Source organism: Monocercomonoides exilis (genome assembly GCF_001643675.1).
Source record: "Monocercomonoides exilis strain PA203 chromosome Unknown scaffold47-789622, whole genome shotgun sequence".
NCBI lineage: Eukaryota > Preaxostyla > Oxymonadida > Polymastigidae > Monocercomonoides > Monocercomonoides exilis.
The window spans coordinates 1-12,169 of NW_027150592.1; the positions used below are offsets into that span (position 1 = coordinate 1).

Consider the following 12,169-nt stretch of genomic DNA (forward strand, 5'->3'; position numbering starts at 1 on the left):
AACCCTAACCCTAACCCTAACCCTAACCCTAACCCTAACCCTAACCCTAACCCTAACCCTAACCCTAACCCTAACCCTAACCCTAACCCTAACCCTAACCCTAACCCTAACCCTAACCCTAACCCTAACCCTAACCCTAACCCTAACCTAACCCTAACCCTAACCCTAACCCTAACCCTAACCCTAACCCTAACCCTAACCCTAACCCTAACCCTAACCCTAACCCTAACCCTAACCCTAACCCTAACCCTAACCCTAACCCCTAACCCTAACCCTAACCCTAACCCTAACCCTAACCCTAACCCTAACCCTAACCCTAACCCTAACCCCTAACCCTAACCCTAACCCTAACCCTAACCCTAACCCTAACCCTAACCCTAACCCTAACCCCTAACCCTAACCCTAACCCTAACCCTAACCCTAACCCTAACCCTAACCCTAACCCTAACCCTAACCCTAACCCTAACCCTAACCCTAACCCTAACCCTAACCCTAACCCTAACCCTAACCCTAACCCTAACCCTAACCTAACCCTAACCCTAACCCTAACCCTAACCCCTAACCCTAACCCTAACCCTAACCCTAACCCTAACCCTAACCTAACCCTAACCTAACCCTAACCCTAACCCTAACCCTAACCCTAACCCTAACCCTAACCCTAACCCTAACCCTAACCCTAACCCTAACCCTAACCCTAACCCTAACCCTAACCCTAACCCTAACCCTAACCCTAACCCTAACCCTAACCTAACCCTAACCCTAACCCTAACCCTAACCCTAACCCCTAACCCTAACCTAACCCTAACCCTAACCCTAACCTAACCTAACCCTAACCCTAACCCTAACCTAACCCCTAACCCTAACCCTAACCCTAACCTAACCCTAACCCTAACCCTAACCCTAACCCTAACCCTAACCCTAACCCTAACCCTAACCCTAACCCTAACCCTAACCCTAACCCTAACCCTAACCCTAACCCTAACCCTAACCCTAACCCCTAACCCTAACCCTAACCCTAACCCTAACCCTAACCCTAACCCTAACCCTAACCCTAACCCTAACCCTAACCCTAACCCTAACCCTAACCCTAACCCTAACCCTAACCCTAACCCTAACCCTAACCCCTAACCCTAACCCTAACCCTAACCCTAACCCTAACCCCTAACCCTAACCCTAACCCTAACCCTAACCCTAACCCCTAACCCTAACCCTAACCCTAACCCTAACCCTAACCCTAACCCTAACCCTAACCCTAACCCTAACCCTAACCCTAACCCTAACCCTAACCCTAACCTAGTTTGAACCCTAACCCTAACCCTAACCCTAACCCTAACCCTAACCCTAACCCTAACCCTAACCCTAACCCTAACCCTAACCCTAACCCTAACCTAACCCTAACCCTAACCCTAACCCTAACCCTAACCTAACCCTAACCCTAACCAAGTCTGTTCTCTTTCCTTGAGCTGGAGGTTCTCCGAATTCCTCATAATCTCCATCCTTTTTTACATATTCTATACACGCTTTTGGTCCCTTTTTAGGGATTTCTATATCAGCACGTGGACATAGTGCTTTGACTGTATCGAAACTTCTTGGTGTAGCAAATTGAACATATACATGTATGTGTGGGGTCCCAGTCGAAGGCGCTTTTTCTTTTCCGATAATCATGTATTTGCATCTTACATCTAACAAAGCTTGATATTCCTCTGGTGTAAAGTTATTTAACGTTAAGAAATAACTTCTATGCTGAGCGTTTCTTTGTTTTTGAATCTTCGGCATTATATATTCCGTTTTATGGGTTTACGGAAGTTGCCCTTAATATTACTGGCAACTTCCGTAGTCACTTCCGTAGTCAGCCAATTATTATGGGTTGTGATCAAAATTTTTGTATGGTGAGATTTGCTTGGTTAGGTGATATTCCGGTTACAAAAGAAGCAGTGATTGAAGAATTGGATGTGATGTGGGCTCCGAGATGGACCAGAGCGTGGGAGCTACAGATGGAAAATGTTGATTGGTATATAGGTAGGGCTTTACATGTAGTAGCCAAAGCTCGAGAGGAGTTTGATAGGGTTTATTTGATAATGAAAGCACGTAATAGACGAAGGCCTAGGGCTCAGCGTAGGGTAGGCAGTGAGCGGAATCAAATAGCATCATTTCAAAGACATTGTTATCCATTAATTAAAAGAGTTTATAATTTATTTATGCATAAACATGTTGAGATTTATAGAGCATTTAATGGTAGATGGAATGTACCTTGGCTATTTCAAGGGATACATTTTGAATAACCATTATTTTATTTTATGTTTCTAGATATTGATCTGAAAATTCCTTTTTTTACTTTACATTTTTTCATGTCGATTGTTAAATATAAACCACTACAAACATTAGGTTTTGGATCTAGATTGCTGAAATCTTTTTATTCTCATACAACGCCACAAACTAGGCAACGTATGTTTCATGCAGCAGTTAATTTTGGTAGAAATGTAGGTTCTAGATTGTTATCTAGTGCTAGGGAATCATATAGAGCTGATCGTATTAATCGAGCCAGAAAAATTGGTGCTGATTTGTATGGTCAAGGACGTGTACAAAACTGGAAGCAGGTTAAACAGACTGGTGTAGGGAAAAAGATACATAGACGTGGACGTAGGTATAAATTTAGACTTAGACGTATGATGAAAAGGAGATTTAGGATAGGGAAAAGAAAGTATCTAAATTGGATGTATAAGAATAGACCTGCGATTTATAGATCATTTACGTCGGATACTTTTTCAGTTCAAGTTTACAATATGCCTTTTTATCAAGCTGGTACACCAGCTACTGTTTATCCAGCTAATTCTATATATTCATTTAATGTATCCAATGTGCAACCTATACCATTTTCTAATATAGATGCTGATTATATTTTATATAAACAACGATGGGAATTTTTATTTAAGTTTATTGGTAATGCTAATGCAACAAAGGATTATACTCATGCATATATTAGAGTTATATCTTTTCGTAAGTATGGATCTGCTGTAACAAATGATGTTCAAGAATCGCTTTGGTCTATGTTTAAATATCCTTATTTATTAACTTCGGGATATGTGACAGGGTTTAAATCCCGTTGGCTTAAGGAGTTTGGAATTCAATTATATTCAGATAAACTTCTTAGGGTTTCTGATGATACAAACTGGGCTACGGAATACAAAATTAATTTTTATCCTAATATGCATACAAGATATAACAGTTCATTTGATGCTAATAGATGGTTTTATAGAATATTTATTATATGTGGTTTTGGAGTAGAAGATAAATTTGAAAATTTATATACGAATACTCCTAATTTAACTTTACAGACTGATTATGTTCGTACTTCCTTATGGAAATTTGTGTCTGGTATGCCATTAGGTACTGGTGATATTTCTCGGTTGACAATAACAGGGTTACCTAATAAAAATCAAAGTGTAGCCCCTAGGTTAGGGGGATTTGATGAACGGGAGGGTAGTGGTCTAAGCGGTAATGAACCCGCGGGTGAAACAGGCGCCACCGGTTCGACCCCTACCCCCTCCTCTTCTTTTACTATTTTACATGATGATAATTAATAATTTTTTTTTTGAAAAAAACATTTCAATTATAATAAAATACGCATGTTAAACTTTACAGAGATGACTATATATAAAAATAAAATTTATAAATTAAATTTGGTTAGAAAAATCTGATTCTTCTGGATTCGGTTCTGTTTCTTGTGTTTCAAATAGATTTGATGGTAGAGGAGTATTTTCATCTTCAATATCTATTGTTGTAATTCTTTCTCTTATTTGTTGTATATCTTCTGTTCTTAAGCTAGTAAATTTATTAAGCCATTCCGATTCTGGCCCAACTATGTCAGTGAAGTATACTACGTCAGCGCTGAAAACTGTACTACCTCCTTTTACAGGTACTGTTGGATTGTACCATGGGTCGCAGATTTTTAACCATAGATTGAATGGCAAACCACAATCTGCTCTAAAGTCGTCGAATATAGCTATCTCTTCTCCACTGTAGTTATCTATGAACGAACCTGTTTGTGGCCAATGGTAAATTCTCATACCGAATAATGTTTGCATTTCTTGAGCTCGTGTTTCAACTAATCTGGTTTTTCCTGTTCTTGCTTTTCCGTGAACCCAAAATACTTTGCGTGGTTCTTTTCTCATGCCTTGTTTTGTCCATACTTTTAGATAGGATAAATCCTTGATACCTTTTGAATGTAGGATAAATTGATCAGGATGCTCTTCAGATATTTCCATTATAGATTTACCTTCAGCTATTTTATCTGCTACTATTTTTAGGTCTGATCTTTTACCCTGAATTGGGCAACTTCCATACTCCTCAAAATCCCCATCCTTTTTGATGTAGTCAATACATGCTTTTGCTCCTTTTTTAGGAACTTCAATATCTGCTCTTGGACACAGAGCTTTCATAGCATCGAAAGATCTAGGGTTCTCTAGCTGTATGAACACGTGCAAATGTGGTGTGCCTGTGCTTGGTGCTTTCTCCTTGCCTATTATCATATACTTGCAGCGGACATCCAGCAACGCTTGGTACTCTTCCGGTGTGAAATTATTAAGTGTTAAGAAGTATGATCTATGTCTGTTTTGTTTTTGTTGAATTCTCGGCATTATATCTTCTGATCTATGGGTGACACGGAAGTTGCCCTTAATATTACTGGCAACTTCCGTGCAACTTCCGTGCTTCCGAAATAATTATGGGTGTGATCGATTTATGGAAGTGTTAACCGATGAAATGTGGTTTATTGATGTTCCTGTCACTTTGGAAGCATTTGAAGAAGATGTTAGTGAGAATTGGGCACCTCGCTGGACACGTGCTTGGGGTTTACAAATGAAGAATGCTATGGAATACTTAGATTTATTGCAGCGTGTTAGTGATAAAGCATGGGAGAAATTTGCTAAGCTGCATGATTGGATGGTGTTTAAGAATCGCAGACGACCTCGAGGATTACGTAAGCAAGGTTCTAAAGATAGGCAATTAGTCGCATGGAGAAAATTGTTATATAAATTTTTGAAGTCTCATTTTAATAATTATTTAAGGAATCATAATCAGATATTTTATGAATTTCATGGTGCATGGAATAATCCTTATATTTTAAGAGAAATTAATTATTATTAACCATAATTTTATTTTATATGTCTTGATTTTGATCATGAAATTCCTTCTTTTCCACATCAGTATTTTATGTCTATTGTGAAGTTTACACCTGGTCAATTAACAACAGGCTTACCTAGAAAATTATTTAATACTTTTATGTCTAGGACTACTCCTCAGACTAGGGCTAGGATTTTCCATGGTGCTGTAGGGTTAGGTAGAACAGCTTTAGGTTATGTTGCTAATGCTGCTCGTACAGCCTATCGAAATGATAGATTAAATCGTTCTAGGGTTAGCTTATCTAAAATGATAGGTCAGGGAAGAGTGCAGAATTGGAAACAGATTAAGCAAACTGGAACAGGTAAAAAGATTCATAGGAGAGGAAGGCGTAGTAGATATAGAATTAGAAGGATAAAAGCTCGTAAGTATCGTATTAGAAAGAGAAAATATTTAGGCTGGCTATATAAGAATAGACCTCCAATTTATCAGTCATATCATGGTGGTGAATTTAAATTTAGTCTTTACAATATGGCTGTTTATGTAGGTGATCAAAGTGTAGAAGAGTATCCTTCTGATAGTATATATTCATTTAGGGTTACTGGTGAAGTTCCTCCTCAGTTAGAGTCTCCTAAAGTTGATTATATTTTGTATAAGCAACGGTGGGAGTTTATAATTAATATACAAGCTGGATCTCTTCAGCCTTCTGCTTTTACTCATGCTTATGTTAGAGTATTGGTGTTTAGAAAGTGGGGTAGTGATATAACGAACTCGTTACAAACTAGTTTATGGTCTATGTTTAAAAATCCTGCTATTATGACTAGTGGTTATGTCACCGGTTTTAGACGTAGGTGGTGCAAAGAATTTGGAGTTCAATTATATCAGGATAAATTGCTTAGAATCAGTGATGAGACTAATTGGACAACTGAGTTTAAGTGTAATTTCTATCCTAATATTCATTCAAGATATAACTCTACTTTTGATCAAGATTATTGGCATTATCAGATATATCTTATAGGTGGTTATGGCCCTGAAGATAAGTTTAATAATTTATGGAATGGTTCTGGTTCTTCGGAGTTGAATGTTAGTGTTAAATATATTAGACTTAATCAATGGAAGTATGTGTCTGGGATGCCTCTTACTGCTGGTCAGTTGGATGTATTTAAGGTTTCTGGTATCCCAGATAAAATTCAGAGCAATCAACCTCGAATCGGTGGAGTTGATGTAAATGTGGACAGTGGCGGAGAGGGAAAAGATCTGGCCAGTGAAAGCGGCGCCTCCAGTTCCGCCCCTGTTCATAACAAATCTTTTAATATTTTGCATGATGATTAAATTTTTTATAAACATTTCATTTTAAATTAACACGCATGTTATAACTGTACAGAAGTGACTATATAAAAAATAAAAATGAATTAAAAAGTATTAATTTATTTCTTGTTCTTCGTCATTGTTAGGTTCCGTGTTTTGTGTCTCCAAGAAGTTAGAAGGTAATGGTGTTTCTTCTGATTCTATGTCAATGATTGTTACTCTTTCTCTGATTTGCATGACGTCTTCATTTCTTAAGGATTTCATTTTGTTTAGCCATTCGCTTTCTGGTCCGACGATGTCTGTGAAGTATACTACGTCAGCTATGAAAACAGTTGAACCACCCTTTACAGGTACAGTAGGGTTGTACCAAGGATCACAAAGTTTTAGCCATAGATTGAATGGCAAACCACAATCTGCTCTAAAGTCGTCGAATATAGCTATCTCTTCTCCACTGTAGTTATCTATGAACGAACCTGTTTGTGGCCAATGGTAAATTCTCATACCGAATAATGTTTGCATTTCTTGAGCTCGTGTTTCAACTAATCTGGTTTTTCCTGTTCTTGCTTTTCCGTGAACCCAAAATACTTTGCGTGGTTCTTTTCTCATGCCTTGTTTTGTCCATACTTTTAGATAGGATAAATCCTTGATACCTTTTGAATGTAGGATAAATTGATCAGGATGCTCTTCAGATATTTCCATTATAGATTTACCTTCAGCTATTTTATCTGCTACTATTTTTAGGTCTGATCTTTTACCCTGAATTGGGCAACTTCCATACTCCTCAAAATCCCCATCCTTTTTGATGTAGTCAATACATGCTTTTGCTCCTTTTTTAGGAACTTCAATATCTGCTCTTGGACACAGAGCTTTCATAGCATCGAAAGATCTAGGGTTCTCTAGCTGTATGAACACGTGCAAATGTGGTGTGCCTGTGCTTGGTGCTTTCTCCTTGCCTATTATCATATACTTGCAGCGGACATCCAGCAACGCTTGGTACTCTTCCGGTGTGAAATTATTAAGTGTTAAGAAGTATGATCTATGTCTGTTTTGTTTTTGTTGAATTCTCGGCATTATATCTTCTGATCTATGGGTGACACGGAAGTTGCCCTTAATATTACTGGCAACTTCCGTGCAACTTCCGTGCTTCCGAAATAATTATGGGTGTGATCGATTTATGGAAGTGTTAACCGATGAAATGTGGTTTATTGATGTTCCTGTCACTTTGGAAGCATTTGAAGAAGATGTTAGTGAGAATTGGGCACCTCGCTGGACACGTGCTTGGGGTTTACAAATGAAGAATGCTATGGAATACTTAGATTTATTGCAGCGTGTTAGTGATAAAGCATGGGAGAAATTTGCTAAGCTGCATGATTGGATGGTGTTTAAGAATCGCAGACGACCTCGAGGATTACGTAAGCAAGGTTCTAAAGATAGGCAATTAGTCGCATGGAGAAAATTGTTATATAAATTTTTGAAGTCTCATTTTAATAATTATTTAAGGAATCATAATCAGATATTTTATGAATTTCATGGTGCATGGAATAATCCTTATATTTTAAGAGAAATTAATTATTATTAACCATAATTTTATTTTATATGTCTTGATTTTGATCATGAAATTCCTTCTTTTCCACATCAGTATTTTATGTCTATTGTGAAGTTTACACCTGGTCAATTAACAACAGGCTTACCTAGAAAATTATTTAATACTTTTATGTCTAGGACTACTCCTCAGACTAGGGCTAGGATTTTCCATGGTGCTGTAGGGTTAGGTAGAACAGCTTTAGGTTATGTTGCTAATGCTGCTCGTACAGCCTATCGAAATGATAGATTAAATCGTTCTAGGGTTAGCTTATCTAAAATGATAGGTCAGGGAAGAGTGCAGAATTGGAAACAGATTAAGCAAACTGGAACAGGTAAAAAGATTCATAGGAGAGGAAGGCGTAGTAGATATAGAATTAGAAGGATAAAAGCTCGTAAGTATCGTATTAGAAAGAGAAAATATTTAGGCTGGCTATATAAGAATAGACCTCCAATTTATCAGTCATATCATGGTGGTGAATTTAAATTTAGTCTTTACAATATGGCTGTTTATGTAGGTGATCAAAGTGTAGAAGAGTATCCTTCTGATAGTATATATTCATTTAGGGTTACTGGTGAAGTTCCTCCTCAGTTAGAGTCTCCTAAAGTTGATTATATTTTGTATAAGCAACGGTGGGAGTTTATAATTAATATACAAGCTGGATCTCTTCAGCCTTCTGCTTTTACTCATGCTTATGTTAGAGTATTGGTGTTTAGAAAGTGGGGTAGTGATATAACGAACTCGTTACAAACTAGTTTATGGTCTATGTTTAAAAATCCTGCTATTATGACTAGTGGTTATGTCACCGGTTTTAGACGTAGGTGGTGCAAAGAATTTGGAGTTCAATTATATCAGGATAAATTGCTTAGAATCAGTGATGAGACTAATTGGACAACTGAGTTTAAGTGTAATTTCTATCCTAATATTCATTCAAGATATAACTCTACTTTTGATCAAGATTATTGGCATTATCAGATATATCTTATAGGTGGTTATGGCCCTGAAGATAAGTTTAATAATTTATGGAATGGTTCTGGTTCTTCGGAGTTGAATGTTAGTGTTAAATATATTAGACTTAATCAATGGAAGTATGTGTCTGGGATGCCTCTTACTGCTGGTCAGTTGGATGTATTTAAGGTTTCTGGTATCCCAGATAAAATTCAGAGCAATCAACCTCGAATCGGTGGAGTTGATGTAAATGTGGACAGTGGCGGAGAGGGAAAAGATCTGGCCAGTGAAAGCGGCGCCTCCAGTTCCGCCCCTGTTCATAACAAATCTTTTAATATTTTGCATGATGATTAAATTTTTTATAAACATTTCATTTTAAATTAACACGCATGTTATAACTGTACAGAAGTGACTATATAAAAAATAAAAATGAATTAAAAAGTATTAATTTATTTCTTGTTCTTCGTCATTGTTAGGTTCCGTGTTTTGTGTCTCCAAGAAGTTAGAAGGTAATGGTGTTTCTTCTGATTCTATGTCAATGATTGTTACTCTTTCTCTGATTTGCATGACGTCTTCATTTCTTAAGGATTTCATTTTGTTTAGCCATTCGCTTTCTGGTCCGACGATGTCTGTGAAGTATACTACGTCAGCTATGAAAACAGTTGAACCACCCTTTACAGGTACAGTAGGGTTGTACCAAGGATCACAAAGTTTTAGCCATAGATTGAATGGCAAACCACAATCTGCTCTAAAGTCGTCGAATATAGCTATCTCTTCTCCACTGTAGTTATCTATGAACGAACCTGTTTGTGGCCAATGGTAAATTCTCATACCGAATAATGTTTGCATTTCTTGAGCTCGTGTTTCAACTAATCTGGTTTTTCCTGTTCTTGCTTTTCCGTGAACCCAAAATACTTTGCGTGGTTCTTTTCTCATGCCTTGTTTTGTCCATACTTTTAGATAGGATAAATCCTTGATACCTTTTGAATGTAGGATAAATTGATCAGGATGCTCTTCAGATATTTCCATTATAGATTTACCTTCAGCTATTTTATCTGCTACTATTTTTAGGTCTGATCTTTTACCCTGAATTGGGCAACTTCCATACTCCTCAAAATCCCCATCCTTTTGATGTAGTCAATACATGCTTTTGCTCCTTTTTAGGAACTTCAATATCTGCTCTTGGACACAGAGCTTTCATAGCATCGAAAGATCTAGGGTTCTCTAGCTGTATGAACACGTGCAAATGTGGTGTGCCTGTGCTTGGTGCTTTCTCCTTGCCTATTATCATATACTTGCAGCGGACATCCAGCAACGCTTGGTACTCTTCCGGTGTGAAATTATTAAGTGTTAAGAAGTATGATCTATGTCTGTTTTGTTTTTGTTGAATTCTCGGCATTATATCTTCTGATCTATGGGTGACACGGAAGTTGCCCTTAATATTACTGGCAACTTCCGTGCAACTTCCGTGCTTCCGAAATAATTATGGGTGTGATCGATTTATGGAAGTGTTAACCGATGAAATGTGGTTTATTGATGTTCCTGTCACTTTGGAAGCATTTGAAGAAGATGTTAGTGAGAATTGGGCACCTCGCTGGACACGTGCTTGGGGTTTACAAATGAAGAATGCTATGGAATACTTAGATTTATTGCAGCGTGTTAGTGATAAAGCATGGGAGAAATTTGCTAAGCTGCATGATTGGATGGTGTTTAAGAATCGCAGACGACCTCGAGGATTACGTAAGCAAGGTTCTAAAGATAGGCAATTAGTCGCATGGAGAAAATTGTTATATAAATTTTTGAAGTCTCATTTTAATAATTATTTAAGGAATCATAATCAGATATTTTATGAATTTCATGGTGCATGGAATAATCCTTATATTTTAAGAGAAATTAATTATTATTAACCATAATTTTATTTTATATGTCTTGATTTTGATCATGAAATTCCTTCTTTTCCACATCAGTATTTTATGTCTATTGTGAAGTTTACACCTGGTCAATTAACAACAGGCTTACCTAGAAAATTATTTAATACTTTTATGTCTAGGACTACTCCTCAGACTAGGGCTAGGATTTTCCATGGTGCTGTAGGGTTAGGTAGAACAGCTTTAGGTTATGTTGCTAATGCTGCTCGTACAGCCTATCGAAATGATAGATTAAATCGTTCTAGGGTTAGCTTATCTAAAATGATAGGTCAGGGAAGAGTGCAGAATTGGAAACAGATTAAGCAAACTGGAACAGGTAAAAAGATTCATAGGAGAGGAAGGCGTAGTAGATATAGAATTAGAAGGATAAAAGCTCGTAAGTATCGTATTAGAAAGAGAAAATATTTAGGCTGGCTATATAAGAATAGACCTCCAATTTATCAGTCATATCATGGTGGTGAATTTAAATTTAGTCTTTACAATATGGCTGTTTATGTAGGTGATCAAAGTGTAGAAGAGTATCCTTCTGATAGTATATATTCATTTAGGGTTACTGGTGAAGTTCCTCCTCAGTTAGAGTCTCCTAAAGTTGATTATATTTTGTATAAGCAACGGTGGGAGTTTATAATTAATATACAAGCTGGATCTCTTCAGCCTTCTGCTTTTACTCATGCTTATGTTAGAGTATTGGTGTTTAGAAAGTGGGGTAGTGATATAACGAACTCGTTACAAACTAGTTTATGGTCTATGTTTAAAAATCCTGCTATTATGACTAGTGGTTATGTCACCGGTTTTAGACGTAGGTGGTGCAAAGAATTTGGAGTTCAATTATATCAGGATAAATTGCTTAGAATCAGTGATGAGACTAATTGGACAACTGAGTTTAAGTGTAATTTCTATCCTAATATTCATTCAAGATATAACTCTACTTTTGATCAAGATTATTGGCATTATCAGATATATCTTATAGGTGGTTATGGCCCTGAAGATAAGTTTAATAATTTATGGAATGGTTCTGGTTCTTCGGAGTTGAATGTTAGTGTTAAATATATTAGACTTAATCAATGGAAGTATGTGTCTGGGATGCCTCTTACTGCTGGTCAGTTGGATGTATTTAAGGTTTCTGGTATCCCAGATAAAATTCAGAGCAATCAACCTCGAATCGGTGGAGTTGATGTAAATGTGGACAGTGGCGGAGAGGGAAAAGATCTGGCCAGTGAAAGCGGCGCCTCCAGTTCCGCCCCTGTTCATAACAAATCTTTTAATATTTTGCATGATGATTAAA

At 37.2% G+C, this 12,169-nt stretch overlaps 9 protein-coding genes across 9 annotated transcripts; 4 read left to right on the forward strand and 5 right to left on the reverse strand.

Annotated features, from left to right (window-relative positions):
- Positions 1 to 1,383: 1,383 nt before the first annotated feature.
- MONOS_16682 (uncharacterized protein) lies at positions 1,384 to 1,665 on the reverse strand (the record flags this gene model as incomplete). Its single annotated transcript, XM_067869569.1, has 1 exon — positions 1,384 to 1,665. The coding sequence occupies one exon, from the start codon at positions 1,663 to 1,665 to the stop codon at positions 1,384 to 1,386; it is 282 nt and encodes a 93-aa protein (XP_067721321.1).
- Positions 1,666 to 1,886: 221 nt separating this feature from the next.
- On the forward strand, positions 1,887 to 3,581 carry MONOS_16681 (uncharacterized protein; the record flags this gene model as incomplete). Its single annotated transcript, XM_067869568.1, has 5 exons — positions 1,887 to 2,056; positions 2,441 to 2,664; positions 2,770 to 2,849; positions 2,961 to 3,152; positions 3,336 to 3,581. 5 exons carry the CDS (start codon positions 1,887 to 1,889, stop codon positions 3,579 to 3,581), a joined length of 912 nt encoding a protein of 303 aa, XP_067721322.1.
- A 93-nt stretch (positions 3,582 to 3,674) lies between these two features.
- On the reverse strand, positions 3,675 to 4,637 carry MONOS_16632 (putative replication-associated protein; the record flags this gene model as incomplete). Its single annotated transcript, XM_067869527.1, has 1 exon — positions 3,675 to 4,637. The coding sequence occupies one exon, from the start codon at positions 4,635 to 4,637 to the stop codon at positions 3,675 to 3,677; it is 963 nt and encodes a 320-aa protein (XP_067721323.1).
- A 643-nt stretch (positions 4,638 to 5,280) lies between these two features.
- MONOS_16633c1 (uncharacterized protein) lies at positions 5,281 to 6,450 on the forward strand (the record flags this gene model as incomplete). Its single annotated transcript, XM_067869528.1, has 1 exon — positions 5,281 to 6,450. One exon carries the CDS (start codon positions 5,281 to 5,283, stop codon positions 6,448 to 6,450), a length of 1,170 nt encoding a protein of 389 aa, XP_067721324.1.
- Positions 6,451 to 6,540: 90 nt separating this feature from the next.
- MONOS_18100 (putative replication-associated protein) lies at positions 6,541 to 7,497 on the reverse strand (the record flags this gene model as incomplete). Its single annotated transcript, XM_067871086.1, has 1 exon — positions 6,541 to 7,497. One exon carries the CDS (start codon positions 7,495 to 7,497, stop codon positions 6,541 to 6,543), a length of 957 nt encoding a protein of 318 aa, XP_067721325.1.
- Positions 7,498 to 7,600: 103 nt separating this feature from the next.
- MONOS_18101 (uncharacterized protein) lies at positions 7,601 to 9,310 on the forward strand (the record flags this gene model as incomplete). The annotated part of the gene is made up of 2 exons (XM_067871087.1): positions 7,601 to 7,884; positions 8,149 to 9,310. 2 exons carry the CDS (start codon positions 7,601 to 7,603, stop codon positions 9,308 to 9,310), a joined length of 1,446 nt encoding a protein of 481 aa, XP_067721326.1.
- Positions 9,311 to 9,400: 90 nt separating this feature from the next.
- On the reverse strand, positions 9,401 to 9,985 carry MONOS_18102 (uncharacterized protein; the record flags this gene model as incomplete). The annotated part of the gene is made up of 1 exon (XM_067871088.1): positions 9,401 to 9,985. The coding sequence occupies one exon, from the start codon at positions 9,983 to 9,985 to the stop codon at positions 9,401 to 9,403; it is 585 nt and encodes a 194-aa protein (XP_067721327.1).
- Positions 9,986 to 10,067: 82 nt separating this feature from the next.
- Positions 10,068 to 10,355, reverse strand: MONOS_18103 (uncharacterized protein; the record flags this gene model as incomplete). Its single annotated transcript, XM_067871089.1, has 1 exon — positions 10,068 to 10,355. One exon carries the CDS (start codon positions 10,353 to 10,355, stop codon positions 10,068 to 10,070), a length of 288 nt encoding a protein of 95 aa, XP_067721328.1.
- A 103-nt stretch (positions 10,356 to 10,458) lies between these two features.
- MONOS_18104 (uncharacterized protein) lies at positions 10,459 to 12,168 on the forward strand (the record flags this gene model as incomplete). Its single annotated transcript, XM_067871090.1, has 2 exons — positions 10,459 to 10,742; positions 11,007 to 12,168. The coding sequence occupies 2 exons, from the start codon at positions 10,459 to 10,461 to the stop codon at positions 12,166 to 12,168; spliced, it is 1,446 nt and encodes a 481-aa protein (XP_067721329.1).
- Between the last annotated feature and the right edge of the window lies 1 nt (position 12,169).